Raw genomic sequence first — 20,264 nt, 5'->3', positions numbered from 1 at the left:
CACTTCTTTCTCTACTTGTATATGTATATGTACAGTATCAGTATGCTGCTCCTTGAGGGCCCTTGATTGGAAAATAAAATATGTTCTTAAAAAAATGTTCTAAATGTACAGCGATTTATTTCTGTGATTTATTTCCCGTGGATCTACAATTTAAAGTACACAATGAGACAGTTCCAGACCAATCGGAACATCACTCGGCCTATTCCGGAGAATAGAGTTCCAGACTTGTTAACTTTTGGTATGTCAGCTGTGTGAATTTTATGTAAGTTGTCGATTTTCTTAGCACTTTGTTGTATCAACAAATATAAGTAGCAACTTTAAATACACGAAATGCTAAGAGAAGGGTGGGTGGATATGGGTGGTGACTTTCCATAGGATGGGGGTTTCTTGCACGATGAGCAGCGAATTCTCGAATGATTTCACGACTTTAAACCTTTACTCAGGTAAACTTCGATACGCACGAATAACTTTTTACAACCGATCAGCAATTGGCTGTAAATACAAACGCCGACATTCAAAACAAACTCACGTGTTGCCTGTAACGTTTATAAATATATTTCACGCACGTGTACTTTCCCGGGTAATTCAGAAGGACGGTGTTACTCGGATCGGATAGAACAGGGATCTATGGAAGGTAAACGATTTATATTATAAATATGAATGTTTATTACGTACATCTTATTGTATAATTGAACGCAGTGATCGGGCGGGCAGCTGAAAGTATCAATGTATTAGTAAATGTACAATTCAGAATTCTGTACTTATTTACAGAATGTACTTTTTAGCTCAAGTGAGCTATTCTGATCATCTTTCGTTTGTCCGTAAACTCTTCTCATATTTCCATCTTATCCAGAACCACTGGGCTGATTTTAATCAAACCTGGTACAAATCATCCTTGGGTGAAGGGGTTTCAACCTTGTTCAAATGAAGGGTCATGCCCCTTCATAGTTTCTGTAAAACGAGGGGGTTATTTATATTCGGTCTTTTCAGAAGAGACTGAATATTAATAACCCCCTCGTTTCCACAGAAACTAGCCCCTTCAAGGGGGGGGGGGTTTGGTTTCACATATATATGCGAAAATATAGTGGGGTCATCTAAAAATCTTCTTCAGAACCGCTCGGGCAGAAAAGTTCAATTTACCTGAAAATTTCCCGACATAGTGCAGATTCAAGTTTGTTCAAATAATGGCACCAATGGCAGGGTTTGTTGAAAATCTTTCATCCAAATTTATAGGGGAAATCTTTAGAAATTTTCTTTTCAAAAACCATTGGGTCAGAAAAGTTTACATTTACACAAATGCTTCCTGACTTGGAGTAGATCCAGGTTTGTGGAATTCATGGTACCTGGAAGAAGGGTGGGGCCACAATAGGGGATCAAAGCATTATGTGCTGACATATAGGAAAGAATTATTTGAGCTAGGGCTTTCATATTTTATATATACATTCTTTACAGTAAGACCTTTCATTTGATGCAATGGTATGTGATCTTGTAACCTTGACCTGAAAGTTTGACCCACTTTTAATAAAAATCTGATCAATTCAATATGTCCAGACCTATTCAAAGTAGATCTTTCAAATCTTGTATATGTATTTCTTATGGCAATATCTTTCATTTCATATCATGAACTTTGACCTTTTCTATTTGGTATATAGATTCTTTATGGCAAACTGACGCGGCGGCCTAGCGGTTAGAGCGTTTGCCCCGCATGCAGATGGCCGGGGTTCAAATCCCGGCCGTGACATACCTTAGTTGTTAAAACAGGTATAGTGACAGTTCCATCGCCAAACGCTCGGCATCAGGTGTGAATGTCACGGGTCCTTGGAGATGACCTTAAAAACAGATATCCCGTGTCACAGTAGGTGTGGCCCGTTAAAGAACCCTCACTGCTCAATAGCTGTAAGTGTCGAGCAAAGGCCTAAATTTGTAGCCCTTCACCGGTCTTGGTGACGTCTCCATGAGAGAAAAATTCTCAAGAGAGACGTTAAACAAGATACAATCAATCAATCTTTATGGCAAGACCTTGACAATGTACATAATGGTGTTTGATCTTTTAACATTGGAGTTTGACCTACTTTATAAAAAAAACCTAACCTATTTAATATCTTCTTAACTATTTAATGTAGGACTTTCATATTTTGTAAACAGGTTCTTTATGGCAAGTCTATTATTTTGTGAAGCTTGACTTTGTGACCTTGACCTTGGAGTTGGGCTTACTTTTTAACCCATTCAATGTCTCCTGAACTATCTAATTTATCTTTCATATTTTGTATACAGATCTGTTGTAATGGCAAGACCTTTTATTTCATAAGTTGATTTTGACCTTGTGACATTGAAATTTGACCAACATTTTAAGAGAACATAACCTGTTAAATATCTTCAGAACCATTCAAGGTAGGGCTTTCATATTTTGTACATAGATTCTTTTTGACAAAACCTTGTGATGCAATTGTATCTGATCATGTGACCTTTACATACTTTCTATAAAAACCTGACCTAATTGATATCTCCTGAACTATTTAAGGTAAAGCTTTTATATTTTGTATATACTGTATATTCTTTATGGCAAGACCTTGAAATACTTGGTGTTTGAGATCTTGTGACCTTGATGTTTGACTTACTTTTAATAAAGATCTGACCTATTTAACATCTCCTGAACTATTTAAGATAGAGCTTTCATATTTTGTATATAGATTTCTAATGGCAAGGTCTTTCATATCATACCTTATGACCTTGGTTTTATGCAAAATAGCAAGATCATGTTAGTCATATTGATGTTGAGGCATTTCTGTGTTATGTGAATTCGTTTTCAGTTATGTTGTGATCCTTTTGGGCTAGGTTGGGGCCACAATATGGGGTCAAAATTCTTCAAGGGAATAAAGAATGATGAAAAAAGTGTTTTAAAGTTTAAATCACAACAGCTCAACAATGGAAGCGCCAAGGGTACTCAGGTGAGCAATGTGGATCATGGGCCTCCTTTTTTAGCCGGGTTGCATAGCAAATCTCGACTTTTGTAGATTAGTGGTGGGCGGGCGGCGTCCACAATTAGCTTGTCCGGTCTATAACTTTCATACTTTTTGGTGCATCTTTGTGAGACTTACATAACATGATCACATCCAAAAGAGGAAGGTTCATAATATTATTTATTTTGAGGTCAAAAGGTGAAAAGTCAAGGTAACTTTGTCACTATATGCCATAGATTTGAGCTTGTCCGATCTCTAACTTTTATACTACTAAGGGCATCTTTGTGAAACTTACATATCATGATCACATCCAAAGGAGGAAGGTTCCTATTTATTTTGAGGTCAAAAGGACAAAGGTCAAGGTCTCTCTTTGTCACTAAATGCCATAGATTTGAGCTTGTCCGGTCTCAAACTTCCATACTACTTGGTGCGTCTTTGTCAGACTTGCATATTTTGATCACATCCAAAAGATGAAGGTTCCTATTTATTTTGAGGTCAAAGGTCAAGGTCTCTTTTTTTCACTATATACTGTAGATTTGAGGTTGCCTCTAACTTTTATACATGTACTTGCTGGTGCATATTTATCAGACTTCAAATCCTGATGACATTCAAGATTCATGTTGCTTTTGAAATCCAAAGGTCAAGGTCATTATTACACTAAATACCTATTGTGGCCATTCAAAGCTTCATACTTATAAACTATATTAAATATGTGCATGTTTTTACTTCGAGAATGCAAGCGTGCATAATTTTATTGGAAATATTTGCTTCAACAAACATCGAAACCTACTGGTCTGACCATAAAGTTATATGGATGAAGATATATAATGTAAATAAATTATAACATTAACTTGTATTTCAATTTATGCATAAAGACATCCACAATTCAATATACAAATCCTATATATTGTCCACTGAGGTTTGTTATAACTCGTTATTTTACTTCAAAGTTGGTATTTTCCCTTCTCTTAAATGTTCTGTGTAACTTACTATTCATTTTTACTAAAACAGTGTTCACCTTCACCTTCACAAATTAGGGTAATTCCAATGAACACATTCCAAACTGCAACTCGGCCATATGCATCTTTGATGCGTTTTAGTGATTTTTATAAATTTCAGTTGATTTTCTGTGAGTGGACTTGTGAACATGGAGGAGGACTCCATCGTGATTTCTGGGATTTCCTGTCGACTCTCGGGGTCGGACAGTGACGTTAATGTGGAGGAATTCAAGGAAAATCTTAGGAGGGAACGAGACATGGTCACCCACCGAAAAAACACAGAGTACACAGGTACAAGTGACATAGTACACAGACACATGTAACATAGTACATGGATACAAGTGACATAGTACACAGATACAAGTAACATAGTACACCGATACAAACGTACACTGATGCAAGTAACATAGTACACAGATACAAGTGACATAGTACACAGGTACATGTAACACAGTGTAACACAGTACACAGATACAAGTGACATAGTACACAGATACAAGTGACATAGTACACAGATACAAGTGACAGTACACTACAGTTACAAGTAACACAGAGTACAGAGGTACAATTACAAATACGAATGCTTATACTACTATCTTAGAGCTTGTATGATATGCTAGACCGTAATAAATCTTTAGAGTAACAGAATTTAAATAAACCCACACATTTTGACAATCAGTATATCTGTCGGTGAAATGTGCAGAGCAGTATGCATGAAACATGAATATTGTGTGATTTTAGACTACAGCATAACCCGTTCCTGCAGTGGTACTATTGGAGATCTGACTAAGTTTGATGCTGGTTTCTTTGGAATCCCTCCTAAATTGGCCAATGTGTTGGACCCCCAATTGCGAATGTTACTAGAGGTTACATGTGAAGCTATTGTTGATGGTGGTGAGTACATGTTTTTCTAGCTCTAAGCATCTTCAGAATATTGATTTGTCTGGTTGTAATGTTGTCATGTCTGAATGTAATGTTGTCGTGTCTGAATGTAGTGTTGATGTGTCTGAATGTAATGTTGATGTGTCTGAATGTAATGTTGATGTGTCTGAATGTCATGTTGATGTGTCTGAATGTCATGTTGATGTGTCTGGATGTCATGTTGATGTGTCTGAATGTAGTGTTGATGTGTCTGAATGTAGTGTTGATTTGTCTGTAATGTTGATGTGTCTGAGTGTAGTGTTGATGTGTCTGAATGTAGTGTTGATGTGTGTGTAATATTGATGTGTCTGTAATGTTGATGTGTCTGAGTGTAGTGTTGATGTGTCTGAATGTAGTGTTGATTTGTCTGATTGTAGTGTTGATGTGTCTGAATGTAATGTTGATGTGTCTGTAATGTTGATGTGTCTGAAAGTAATGTTGATGTGTCTGAATATCATGTTGATGTGTCTGAATGTCATGTTGATGTGTCTGGATGTCATGTTGATGTGTCTGAATGTCATGTTGATGTGTCTGAATGTCATGTTGATGTGTCTGGATGTCATGTTGATGTGTCTGAATGTAGTGTTGATGTGTCTGAATGTAGTGTTGATTTGTCTGTAATGTTGATGTGTCTGAGTGTAGTGTTGATGTGTCTGAATGTAGTGTTGATGTGTGTGTAATATTGATGTGTCTGTAATGTTGATGTGTCTGAGTGTAGTGTTGATGTGTCTGAATGTAGTGTTGATTTGTCTGATTGTAGTGTTGATGTGTCTGAATGTCATGTTGATGTGTCTGTAATGTTGATGTGTCTGAAAGTAATGTTGATGTGTCTGAATATCATGTTGATGTGTCTGAATGTCATGTTGATGTGTCTGAATGTAGTGTTGATGTGTCTGAATGTAATGTTGATGTGTCTGTAATGCTGATGTGTCTGTAATGTTGATGTGTCTGAATGTAATGTTGATGTGTCTGAATGTCATGTTGATGTGTCTGAATGTAGTGTTCATTTGTCTGATTGTCATGTTGATGTGTCTGAATGTCATGTTGATGTGTCTGAATGTCATGTTGATGTGTCTGGATGTCATGTTGATGTGTCTGATTGTCATGTTGATGTGTCTGAGTGTAGTGTTGATGTGTCTGTAATGTTAATGTGTCTGTAATGTTGATGTGTCTGTAATGTTGGTGTGTCTGTAATGTTGGTGCAGTGTTTTCCCTAAGAACCGGCCGCCGGCCAAATTGACCGTTTCAAACGATTTTCTGGCCGGTTCAAATATAAAAGATCAAAAAATAATATGTTGTCAATTTCAGTGATGTTGATTTACACGATCGATCTTTGCAAAGAATGTATGCGGTAGCAATTGGTTGGCTATAAATATCTTTCATATTTCTTCCTTGTTTATGTTTTTATCGAGAGCTTTTTGAAACGGCGATTTTGATTGGACGATATTTTAAACTCTCACCTTGCGCGTGAGAAGCACATGGCAGTGAAAAATAATGAAGCGTCGAACGAATACATTACATGATTTCTTCCAGTCAAAACATCGTAAAGGTGTGTATTTAACACCACTGTGACTAACTTGTCTGAGGTAAAAATGTTCAACTCTTTGGTATATATTTAAAATTGTAGGTTAAAAAGTGGCATATGAACAAGGGTCATTTTGCCCCCTGAAATGCCTCAGAATGCAGGATTTTGCGTCTAATTTTCCAAAATTTCCATAACCCCCCCCCCCCCCCCCGGCCTGTTACAATTCTAAATGGGCCTGTTCAAATGAAATGAATGGAAAACACTGTTGGTGTGTCTGAATGTAATGTTGATGTGTCTGAATGTAATGTTGATGTGTCTGAATGTAATGTTGATATGTTTGAGTGTAGTGTTGATGTGTCTGAGTGTAGTGTTGATGTGTCTGAATGTAGTGTTGATTTGTCTTAATGTAGTGTTGATTTGTCTGATTGTCATGTTGATGTGTCTGAGTGTAGTGTTGATGTGTCTGATTGTCATGTTGATGTGTCTGATTTTCATGTTGATGTGTCTGAGTGTAGTGTTGATGTGTCTGATTGTCATGTTGATGTGTCTGAGTGTAGTGTTGATTTGTCTGTAATGTTGATATGTCTGATTGTCATGTTGATGTGTCTGAGTGTAGTGTTGATGTGTCTGTAATGTTAATGTGTCTGATTGTCATGTTGATGTGTCTGTAATGTTGATTTGTTTGATTGTCATGTTGATGTGTCTGAATGTAGTGTTGATGTGTCTGAATGTAATGTTGATGTGTCTGAATGTAGTGTTGATGTGTCTGATTGTCATGTTGATGTGTCTGAGTGTAGTGTTGATGTGTCTGAATGTAGTGTTGATTTGTCTGAATGTAATGTTGATGTGTCTGAATGTAATGTTGATGTGTCTGATTGTCATGTTGATGTGTCTGAATGTAGTGTTGATGTGTCTGAATGTAATGTTGATGTGTCTGAATGTAATGTTGATGTGTCTGATTGTCATGTTGATGTGTCTGAGTGTAGTGTATACAGTGCTTGTTTAGTAAGATTTATGATACCTAATCCTCCCCTACTGGAGATTTATCATGTCTGTTTGTATGTCAGTAGACACAAGTTTTATGTTGGTTCTATAATGCAAGTGGAATGTAGTGTGTAAAATGAAAACCTGACCGATGGCCTGATTCTATCCCAAATCAAAGTCTGATAATATTTGTATATTCAAGCAGTGTGTAAATGGTTACCCTGCTTCTGTTCTGAATATCTATATTTTGATACTATAATTAATGAAAAAGAAACAAAGGAAATCTAAACTTTGATACATATGTGTTATCCAGGAGTATTTCAGGATTATTTCGATCTCTGAACTTCTTTTGAATCGATTGATAAATTTTTTTTGAAAATAAGTACACCCACACCCCCACACCCCCACACCCCCCTTACACAGTTTTAGTTAAACTTCTGGTATCCATGTTGAGGTTTTGAAAACCAGATAGTACAAATAGAAAAAATAATTAAGATGACATTAAAGAAGATTAGAAACAGAGAAAAAAAAAGAAATGTGAAAAATGAAATCATACATTTTGGGAACATATATATTGCATATTTCCTTGTCCATGTTTTAAATGCAAAAATAACATTGTGTGATGCAAACTATGCTAAGAAAACTTCAAAGATTGACTTGATTCCATAGTATTAAAGAAAATAAATGTATCAGATTTTTATTTTGGTCTACATTACTGATTAGTTTTGAGCCACTGCATTTTTCACAGTTCTATCAAAATTCAGTATAGACTATCCTAGAAGGATAACCTATGGTTAGTTTTGTATTCTAGAAATCCTATTGGTTAGTTTTGTATTCTAGATATCCTAGTGGTTAGTTTTGTATACTAGAAATCCTATTGGTTAGTTTTGTATACTAGAAATCCTATTGGTTAGTTTTGTATTCTAGATATCCTAGTGGTTAGTTTTGTATACTAGAAATCCTATTGGTTAGTTTTGTATACTAGAAATCCTATTGGTTAGTTTTGTATACTAGAAATCCTATTGGATAGTTTTGTATACTAGAAATCCTATTGGATAGTTTTGTATACTAGAAATCCTATTGGATAGTTTTGTATAGTAGAAATCCTATTGGTTAGTTTTGTATACTAGAAATCCTATTGGTTAGTTTTGTATACTAGAAATCCTATTGGTTAGTTTTGTATACTAGAAATCCTATTGGTTAGTTTTGTATACTAGAAATCCTATTGGATAGTTTTGTATACTAGAAATCCTATTGGATAGTTTTGTATAGTAGAAATCCTATTGGTTAGTTTTGTATACTAGAAATCTTATTGGTTAGTTTTGTATACTAGAAATCCTATTGGATAGTTTTGTATACTAGAAATCCTATTGGTTATAGTTTTGTATACTAGAAATGTAAACAAAAAACTTATTTGTAAGTTATGGTCATGCATGGTCTGGATGCTTCATCTTGCTTACATTTTGTGTTTCAGTAACTCTGGTAAAGGTTATTTACTTACATTTCTAGGTCTGTTCTTACAGTCTGGCAAATAAAATACAAATCATGAATAGTGACACAACTTTGGATGCTTCTTCCAGATTGTGATCTGCATTCTGCATCTGACCACAAAGTAGCAATGGATGAAAACAACTTTTAGGTCTGTCCTCTCCTTAATCATCAGATGTGTGAATTAAGTAAGTGCAAGAACTTGCTCTTGTGCTTTCATTTACTGGTGCTTTCGCTATATTGATGTCTGTCATTTAGAATGGATCAAGGTCATACAAATTTATGATATGGAAATATGATATGAGCAATGAATTTTCAATTCATGTATTATAAATTTACAAGGCCACCATAGAAAGTTGTTTAGAATATGGTAAACTGAACACTATTTAGTTAATCTGAAGTTAAGGTTTTACTCATTTGCTGGATATTTTACTTCCTTTTGATAACCCCCTTGGTAATCACAATCAAACTAACACAGTTTTCAAATGAGGGTCATCCCCCCCCCCCTTTCTTTACCCCTGCAAAGAGGAGATGATTAGGAAATGGAGGATAGATAGGGATATTTAAAACATTTTTTCAATACAAGAACCATAAAAAAGCCAGTCATAATACATATCTAAAGCTTCTTTATATAGCGATGAGTTCATGAAATCATGAACCTGGGACTAGCGTGGGGTAAATTTTACAAAGAATTATACAGAAATATTTTAAAACCTAGTTTCTCAAGATTCAGGCGATGCTACATTTTGTTGTCTGTGTGTATGTAAGTATCCTCATCTTGTATATAGATTTTTTTTATCAAACCATGACCTCTTCCCAAGTAAATTTGGACCATAAGACGGATTTTAAGGTTTACATATTAACAGCTTGTCTACGAGAAAACCATGAAAATTACAAAAAATGAAGAAAATGGTAGTTGTCAAAAATAGGATGTTTATTGAATATATACAGAAATAATTTAAGATCTTCTTGAGAGATTTGCGAATTGATATGCAAGCATTAAACCTTATAAAGTGCAAATTCTTGTAGTACATTTGCGTTGATCAACATGCAATGGTACCACATGCAACACTTATTTGAGTTTGTTGTGTGATATTCAGGTCATCACTAAGGCCTATGGGCCTGTTGTAACAAAAAACACAGTAATTAAAAAATCCTGAGAAGTCTTGAAAGATAATCAGTTTTTGGATATCAATAGGTATAAGCACTGAAGCATTAAGGGGGTCTGACACAGCTGTTTTCATTGGATGTGGACTTTCTGAAGCACTTGAAGCACATAGCAGTGATCCAGATCACGTCAATGCTTATGGTCCAGTAGGATCCAGCTCTTCCATGCTTGCGAACAGAATTTCCTTTGCTTTTGACTTGAAAGGTATCATTAAAAAGTTAATAAAATTTGGAAATATTACCTTTATTTATGCACATTATCACCTGTAGCTAGGGGTTGTAGTATCAGGGTGGGGCCAAAATCATCAGTGATGAAATGTGGTAACAATTGCACATTTTTAACTTCTTGATAACTAGAATTCCAATTCTTGTCAGGTTTGATATGAAGCATCTTTGGGACAAACAGGGCATAAATTACAGGACTACTATGCCCCTCAGAGCCTTAGAGGCAGGGCAAAAACTGCCAAAAATTCACCAATTTTCAAAACATTTCTTCTTTACAACCACATATATCTCAAAGAAAAACTAAATGTATAGATGTTGAGCAGGAAGACTTCTACCAAACTGTAATTTTCCTGATCCCCAGGATAAAGGTTCCGACTCTAGGGTGGGGCCAAATTTGGTATATATAGTTTATATGTGTAAAACATTTGAATAATTTTTATGCTATTGATACCTACTAAATTGAATCTATAAATAGGTATTTAATTGACATGAGTAGGTAGTTCTTTAATTACCAAAATTGTAAATTTCATGATCCTAGGGGTAAGGGTTTGGTTCCAAGGTGGAGCCAAAATTATTATAATGATTATTGTCTTTATCATTTGAAAGATTTCTTTACATGTAAATTTTTATATGTCCGTTGAAGACGGGACATATTATGGTATGGGTATGTCCGTCTGTCTGTCTGGACCTTGTGGGCAGGAAACAGACCGAACCGTAAGCTCTAGGATTTTACAACTTTGTACATTTGATAACATTGATGAGAGGAATTTATGCCTAATGTTTTTCGAGATCAGAGGTCAAAGATCAAGGTGGTAGTATCACTTGGTAGGAAAACCTTGTGGGCAGGATACAAACGCAACCGTAAGCTCCAGGATTTACATCTTGGTATATTTGATCACCATGATGAGAGGAAGATGCCTATTATTTTTCAAGGTAAAAGGTCAAGGTCGCAGTATCACTTAGTATGAAAACCTTGTGGGCAGGATACAAACTGAACCATAAGCTCCAGGATACTGCAATTTGGTACATTTGATCACCATGATAAGAAAAAAATGCCTATTGTTTTTCAAGGTTAGAGATCAAAGTTTAAGGTCGCAGTATAACTTATTAAGAAAGCCTAACTAGTAGGCAGAATACAAACCAAACTTAGTACGTTTGATCATCATAATGAGAGGAAGATGCCTATTTTTTTCAAGGTCAAAGGTCAAGGTCAGAGTATCACAGTAGGAGTTTAAAACTCAATGCATATTTAGCAAAAGCAGAAAAGGATATACCAAAATTGTGAATTTCGCAACTCCCAGGGTTTATGGAGCACCAAATTAACATAAACTCAAATAATTGAAGATATCTTTAATTATTTGAAGATATCATCAATTCAATTGAAGCGCGCATCAATTCAGTTGAAGAATTAATGCTATCATCAATTCAATTAATGCGCGCAATAATTCAGAATTGAAGATATCATTAATTATTTGAAGAGATCTTTAATTAAATTGTTGCGCGCATCAAATAAATTGATGATATCTTCAAATAATTGAAGATATCTTCAATTATTTGAGTTTATGTTAATTTGGTGCTCCATATGGGTTTAGAATCTAGGACAGGTCCAAATTATTCATTTCATGTTAAATATTAAAAAGAAGACTTCTTGTTTTATACTGAACATTAGAATTTAGCTTAGATATTCAGAGCAGGGATTTTTTTTCTAGATTTTGTAGCCCTTGGGACCAGTGATACATTTAATTATAACTCGGGTGACCAATAAGGCCTGTGGGCCTCTTGTTTAAAAACTGATCTGTTAATATATTTCATTCTAAGAATTGATGACCATAAGGGCTAATGACAACTGGAATGAACTGGTATAGTGTATTATTATACTTTCATGTAAAATACTCGAATCTGATTGGTTAAGAGGCATTTGAAAAAATATTTTGTTTCCCTTTGAGAACAGAAAGCACACACTATAGGGTGATAGTATCTAGCAACGGCTAACAGTACTTGACAACGGGCGATATTATAAAAATTATCACATACGTCAAATTTATGTGCATACGGTTCAAACACCCACATCAGTATATGAAATATTGCATGACAGTGATTGATCAAATGTCAACAGACGTAAGTCTTTCTGCTTTGTTGCTTATATGACATTCAGTTTTACGAGGGCGAGTCAATAAGTAACCAGCCTATCCCATTTCTGATTCACTGAGATGGTCACGATTTTCATGCCTTGTTTCAATACATGTTTTATACCTGGGTACAAAATTGCACGCGCATCAAGTCATTCTTTGATAAGATATTGAATGTCAAACATGGCTAATGATGCAAAGGCATGCTTTTCATCTAAAATTGAGTACTGTGGTATAATTCGGTACATGTATTTAAAAGGTAAAACAGGCAAGGAAATACACGACAAGTTAGCCAATGTTTATGGGTCTCCTGCACCATCTTATGCTCAGGTTAAATTCTGAGTAGGGGAATCAAACACGGTAGAATGTCTTTAGAAGGTGAAGCCAGGTCTGGACGCCCACTGGATGCCAGTTCGGGATCTGGTATGCTCTGATAGGCGAATTCAGGTGGAAGAAATAGCACAGGCATTAGGCATTTCACATGGTAGCGTTTCAGCAATTTTACATGATCGTTTAGGTATGCGCAAGCTAACAGCCCATTGGGTCCCCAAATCCCTTAGCAATGAGGAAATGGCAACCAGAGCATCAGTATGCAGCACCTTGTTGAAGCGTTTTAGGTTCAAAAATGATTTTCTTTTGCGTCTGGTGGCTGTAGGTAAGACTTGGGTTCATTATTATGAGACAGGGATTAAAGCTCAGAGTCATCAGTGGGTAGGGCCTGGGACCCCGAGGCCAAAGAAGTTCAAGATGCAACCATCTGCTGGCAAGATGATGGCCACAGTATTTTGGGACGCAAAAGGCATTATTATGTTGGACTTTTTACCCAAGAGAAGTACAATAACTTGAGTGTACTATGCAAACTTGCTAGACCAGGTGAGAACTGCCATCCATAAAAAGCGCCGAGGTAACTCTTTAAAGTTGTTTTTGCTGCAACAGGACAACGCAAGAGTCCACATTTGCAAAGCTGCAATGGATGCTGTAATGCGAAACTGGTATGAATTAATACCCCATCCTGCCTGTTCGCCTAGCAACTTCTTCCTATTCCCAAACTTGAAAAAGAATATCTGTGGATGTCATTTCCGGTCTGAAGAAGTTGTGATGGCAGTTGAGGAGTTGGTCAATGGAAAGGATCCTGACTTTTTCAGTTCTGGGCTGATGGCACTTGAACACCGTTGGTCTAAGTGCATCACACTAGAGGGTAATTGCATCGAAAAAGAAGAGGTTGATCTCAACCGGGAATAAGTTAGGCTGGTTACTTATTGACTCTCCCTTGTAGATAAAACAAATATTGCATGTAGTTGAAGGTAACATTGAAAATTTTCACCCCTTGAGAAACCATTGTCAACCTCGACTATGCCTCGGTTGACAATGATTTTCTTGGGTGAAAATTTTCAATTTTACCCTGAACTACATGCAATATTTATATATTTTCCAGCAAGAGAATGAGTACATTTGTCTAATTACTTTCAGGTCCAAGTTATGCATTAAAAAATGGAAATGGAACTAGTTTCTTGGCACTGGAAACTGCCATCATGAGCATACAAGAGGGAAAATGTGAGACAGCCATTGTTGGGGCCTGTAATCTGTGCATGAAGGCGGCAGTTTTTTTCCAGCTGATGTTGCTGGATGTACTGTCTCCTGATGGAAAGTGCTGCTATTGTGATGAAAACAGTAAATGAATATGTTTTTTGAATTAAGCTACATCATCAGTTTAAATTGAACTTCTCTGATTAACAAATATCTGTCAAATTTTGAATTAGACCAGAATTAGAAGCAGAAAACATTGACAGTTTTTAGCTCACCTGTGCTGAAAGCTCAAGTGAGCTTTTCTGATCGCCTGTTGTCCGTCATCTGTCTGTCTGTCCGTCTGTAAACTTTTTACATTTTCGACTTCTTCTCCAGAACCACTGGGCGAAATTTCAACCAAACTTGGCCAAAACCATCCTTGGGTGACGGGCTTTCAAGTTTGTTTCAAAGGGGAGATAATCACAAAAATAGGGTGGGGTCATTTAAAAATCTTCTCAGAAACCACTGGGCCAGAAAAGCTGAAATTTACATGAAAGCTTCCTTACATAGTGCAGATTCAAGTTTGTTAAAATCATGGCCCCTGGGTTTGGGATGGGGCCACAAAAGGGGATCAAAGCTTTACATACAAATATATAGGATAAATCTTTAAAAATCTTCTCAAGAACCACTGAGCCAGAAAAGCTGAAATTTACATGAAAGCTTCTTGCATAGTGCAGATTCAAGTTTGTCAAAATCATGGCCTATATAGGAAAAATCTTGAAAATTCTTCTTCTCAAGAACCACTGAGCCAGAAAAGCTGAGATTTACATGAAAGATTCCTGATATAGTGCAGATTCAAGTTTATTCAAATCATGGCCCCCGGGGGTTGGATGGAACCACAATAGGGAATCAAAGCTTTACATACAAATATATAGGAAAAATCTTTACAAATCTTCTAAAGAAACACTGGGCCAGAAAAGCTGAGATTTACATGAAAGCTCTTGACATAATGCTGATTCAAGTTTGTTAAAATCATGGCCCTCGGGAGTATGATGGGGCTACAATAGGGGATCAAAGTTTTACATACAAATATATAGGGAAAATCTTTAAAAATCTTCTTCTCAAGAACCATTGCGCCAAAGAAGTTGACATTTACATGAAAGCTTTCTTACATAGTGCAGATTCAAGTTTGTAAAGATCATGGCCTCCAGGAGTAGGTTGGGGCCACAATAGGGACTAAGGTTTTACATGCAAATATATATTGAAAGTCTTCAGATATGGGCCAAGGTGACTGATGTGGCCCATGGGCCTCTTGTTTGGCAGTTGGAAAGTTTTTGACTGAAAGCAAAAAAATGTGTTGATGTTCTCTGCTTCTATCGCACATACAGCTACCATTTTGATATACATTTGTTCCCTAGAAAATCCTCAAAATGTTGACATAAGTCATGTGACAATTCGTTGTGGAGTAAAGGTGTTGCACTGATTCGTTTGAATTTTCCCCAGTGTTGACTTTCGTCTTCATTTTTTGGGGTAATAGGTCATGCCAAAGTCACGTGATTCACCACCATGAAGGTGTGGGTCACTTCCTGCATTTCCAGTGCCCTGCTTCGTTCTTAATTGTGTAACATTGTACTCTATGCTCAACACTAGGCTGCAATATATTGTTGGATAAGAAGTCTGCACTGCTACACTACCTGAGCATGCCATTGCTAGATATTTATGTTCCCCAAACAAAGTTTGGGAACATATTGTTTTTACTCTGTTTCTTATTATTATTATTATTATTATTCTTTTTCTCCGGTACTTTTTTGTCCGGTAGTGTTCTCAGAAACTACAAAAGGGATCGATATGAAACTTTCCAGGATGATAGTATAGCGTTTGTAAATGTGCATAGTGATAGTCATTTTGTCTGCACGTACATGCACGCGCGCGCACGTGCACTGCAATTTTGGTACAAAAAATGGAAAATCAGAATATTAAAGGGATCGACATGAAACCTAAATATGATGGTAGTATATCATTTGTAGATATCAAAAATGATATTTATTTTGTCTGCACGCACATGCATGCGCGTGCACGTGCATTACAAAATTTGTACTCTAACTTTGGAATCAGTCTAACTTTTTTGTTCTTCATTGAAATGGCTTGATATTCATATCATAGGTAGATATTGAGACCCTTAACTGATTTGCATGGTCAAAATTACCAATTTGCACGCGCATGCACGTGCGCTTCATTTTGATTGGATAGTACTAAAACGTCTGTAACTATCTTATTTATGAAGTGAATGAGATGATATTCACAGCATATGTAGACAATATGTGTATCTATATTTTGGTGTAACAAAAAATGCCAACGCACACGCGCATGCGCGTTCAACGTTTTTCAAATGTTCAATATTTAAAGAACGATAACGTTTTTCATCAAATTCTATTGATATTAGGGGTTTAGATGTGTCTTGGTACTCCTTACAAATTGCTGTGGTTAGAATTACTGCTCAGCACGTGCATGCACGTGTGCTGAATTCTGATTGGACGATTTTGAAATCGCTATAACTTCCTTATATGTGGTGGAAAGGTTATGAAATTCATACTGTGGGTATATGATACAAATGCCTGTTGAACGACATAAACAAAAATTCGGAATCGTGTGCGCGTGTATGCACGTGCAACGCTTTCTTTCATTTCTTGGTACTCAAATGACCATATTGAACGTACTACATGTAATTAAAGGCTAAAATAAAATGATTTTTTCCTATAGATTCACAAGGACATCACTTTTTAATTGGGGGAGGTTTGGGGAACATCTGTAACGGTCCCCGTTACAATTAGAACTAGTTCTTCTTCTTTTTAAGTTAAACAGTATTATTTTATTCTGAATGAAATTGGGCAGCAGAATAAGCCTATCTTAACCCTCCCTTGAATATTTCATAGATTCTTGGCCTTTTATTATTAAAATCAGAGACATGTTTTGCTGTACTTAAGGAGGTATGCTACACCAGAGAAATTTGATATGGATGAAAAGTGGAGGATATGTACAATATTATTTTGAAATTGAAAACTTTCAAATTTACTTTATTTAGTCAAAAAATATAGTTTTAGTTGAAAGCAATCTGAGAAAAATTTAAAACCCCTGCTGGACTTGAACACATGATCTACAGTTCAGCAGTCGATGTGCTAACATTCCACAAAAAGAAAAATTTTAAACTTAATTCACCTAGAAAATCATTAATTTTACTGTTCTTTTTCTTTTGCTTAAACATTATTTCTAACATTTTGAGAATCAGGTAGTGCAGCTTTGATTTAGCAATATACTTTCCTACAAACCCTACTTTCCTCAGGTTTTGATAGAACAGCTTTGATTTAGCAATATACTTTCCTACAAGCCCTACTTTCCTCAGGTTTTGATAGAACAGCTTTGATTTAGCGACAACTTTCATACAAACCTTATTCTCAGGTTTTGGTACAAATAGAAGCGAGGGAGTGGTAGTCATGGTGATTCAGAAACGCAGGTCTGCAAAAAGAATCTACTCCACGATAAGGCACCTCAAATGTTGCTCCATGAAAAGTTGGTATTTCACTTTTGCACTGTAAATCCTTGCTCATGATTGTATATTACTGTACCTAATTCACCTGTAGACCTGTGAGAAGAAAATTCATTGACATGCACATACATTATCTTCTTTTAAATCAACAGTGTACCACAGTAACACACAGTTACAACAAACATGAATTCACACTTACAGTAAAACATGGTTATAATGAATTCACACTTACAGTAAAACACAGTTACAGCAAACACGCTTATAATGAATTCACAATTACAGTAAAACACGGTTACAGTAGAACACGCTTATAATGAATTCACACTTACAGTAAAACATGATGCTTAATGAGTTTACACTTACCGTAAATACGGTTACAGTGAAGATGTTTATAATAAATTCACACTTACAGTAGAATATGGTTACAGTGAAGATGTTTATAATAAATTCACACTTACAGTAAATACGGTTACAGTGAAGATGTTTATAATAAATTCACACTTACAGTAAATACGGTTACAGTGAAGATGTTTATGATGAATTCACACTTACAGTAGAATATGGTTACAGTGAAGATGTTTGTAATGAATTCACACTTACAGTAGAATATGGTTACAGTGAAGATGTTTATAATAAATTCACACTTACAGTAAATACGGTTACAGTGAAGATGTTTATAATGAATTCACACTTACAGTAGAATATGGTTACAGTGAAGATGTTTATAATGAATTCACACTTACAGTAAATACGGTTACAGTGAAGATGTTTATAATGAATTCACACTTACAGTAGAATATGGTTACAGTGAAGATGTTTATAATAAATTCACACTTACAGTAAATACGGTTACAGTGAAGATGTTTATAATGAATTCACACTTACTGTAAAACATTGTTGCAGCAAACATGTTATTTGATTTCACATTGATAGTAAAACAGGGTTACAGTGAATACACTTATAATGAATTCACACTTACAGTAAAACACAGTTACAACAAACATGCTTATAATGAATTCACACTTACAGTAAAGATGGTTATAGTGAACACAATTAGAATGAACTCACACTTACAGTAAAACACAGTTACAGTAAAACACAGTTACAGTGAACATGTTTATAATGAATTCACACTTACAGTAAAGATGGTTATATTGAACATTCTTATAATGAATTCATGCTTACAGCAAAGTGATTTTCATTCCTACAGTATCTAAACATACCATAAATTTATTGGTTATAACAAATTGCATTTACAATTTATCAAAAATTGTTCTAACTATAAGCATGTTTTACTGTGTATAGTGTTGACTTTAAATATTTACTTTAGTTCACTCGATTTTGTTGCAAAACAATTTGTAATTTTTCATTAAAGAATCATATTACCCTTCATATGAAGAAGAAACAAAACTTCTGAAGGAAATTTATGAAGAGGCTAACATTGATCCAACTGAGGTGGGCTATATTGAAATCAGTGGCAGTTGTGATATTGAAGGAGACACACAGGAAGTGAATAGTATAGTGGATATTTTCTGCAGAAACAGGGAGACGCCTCTAATGATTGGTTCAGTCAAGACAAATTTAGGGAACACAGAAACTGTGTCAGGTATAGATTGATGTTTAGCAGTCTCTAAATGTGCTCATTTGGTTATATTTACATTCACTGAATATTTTCTCATATTTCTCTTGAAATTGACATTGCTTTCATCATAGACAATGAATACATGTTTGTTGCAAACTAGTTTGATTCGGTTATTAAGTACCACCTGTCCACGTAATCATTACCTAATATGGAGCATCGTCAAGGTCAAAGGGTGCATTGGCTATTCTGTTTAAAGTAACAAAATGGTCAACAATATATCTAATTTATATATTTTAAAAATATAAACAATAAAATGTCTTTCTTTGTTGTTTTATCAGGTGATGAAGGCAGTAATATATCATTGCAGAAAAAATTGTCTAACCCACTTATATGCAGGTTTATGAAATTTTTTTGCAATGCTAGCTACCTTCATCACTCGATAAAACAATGAAGAAAGCATTTATTTTTTAATGAAATGTTGCAGTATTTTATAATTACTAAAATTTACTTCATTGTGCAACATTTTTTTCTTCAGGTCTTGTCTCAATTCTTAAAGTGTTGACTGCAGCACAAGAAGAAATGATGCCTGCAAATCTACATGTACCCTCCCTTAACCAATCAATTCCAGCATTCCAAGATGGGCGGATAAATTTCTTAACAGAGAGAACTAGATGGACACCAGGAATTGTGGGCATTAACTGCTATGGCATGGGCCATCTGAATGGTCACTGCATTTTGGACTTTAATCGCAATCCATCTGATGTTTGTACAAAGTCTAAGGAAAAAAGACTGGCAGTCTTCTCTGCAACCACAGAAGGTGGAGTGAGATCAGTATTGAAGCATATGGAGAACCACTGTGATAATTTAGCCCTTCATAGTTTGCTGAATGAAAATACAAAACGTCCACCAGCCCAACATCTGTTCCGGGGTTTCACCATCCTAAATTCATCACAAAAATATCGGGAAGTACAGGTGAATATGTTCATAGTGTCCCACAACAAAGATGTCAAGGTCACAACAGGAGTTATTGACATACATAAGCTTATAAAGTGTTCATGGATTTTGTGAAGAATACATTCAACATATATTCCAGTATTTTGAAAACTGTAGTGTCTGATAAAGTTAAATTTTCTTCACTTCAGAAATGTGTGAACACAGGCAGACCCCTATGGTTTGTTTTCTCGGGTATGGGATCACAGTGGCCCTCGATGGGGAGACAGATGATGAAGTTTGAG

At 35.6% G+C, this 20,264-nt stretch overlaps 1 protein-coding gene across 1 annotated transcript in view; it reads left to right on the top strand.

The window, feature by feature from the left end:
- The first annotated feature begins 587 nt into the window (after nt 1-587).
- The window catches only part of LOC125671711 (fatty acid synthase-like), a 42,764-nt gene continuing 23,087 nt past the window's right edge, over nt 588-20,264 (top strand). The window contains exons 1-9 of the mRNA XM_056163586.1: nt 588-634; nt 4,080-4,249; nt 4,700-4,852; nt 10,075-10,248; nt 13,868-14,068; nt 17,360-17,470; nt 18,823-19,053; nt 19,565-20,001; nt 20,172-20,264. The exon at nt 20,172-20,264 is cut by the window's right edge and continues 138 nt beyond it. Of these exons, the coding sequence (XP_056019561.1) occupies nt 4,108-4,249; nt 4,700-4,852; nt 10,075-10,248; nt 13,868-14,068; nt 17,360-17,470; nt 18,823-19,053; nt 19,565-20,001; nt 20,172-20,264 (1,542 nt within the window). The 5' untranslated portion in view covers nt 588-634; nt 4,080-4,107. The remainder of the gene's footprint in view (nt 635-4,079; nt 4,250-4,699; nt 4,853-10,074; nt 10,249-13,867; nt 14,069-17,359; nt 17,471-18,822; nt 19,054-19,564; nt 20,002-20,171) is intronic.

This window comes from Ostrea edulis, chromosome 4, assembly GCF_947568905.1.
Source record: "Ostrea edulis chromosome 4, xbOstEdul1.1, whole genome shotgun sequence".
Lineage (NCBI taxonomy): Eukaryota > Metazoa > Mollusca > Bivalvia > Ostreida > Ostreidae > Ostrea > Ostrea edulis.
Note: the sequence above shows the minus strand (reverse complement) of the source record. Positions and strands in the feature narration are given on the sequence as shown.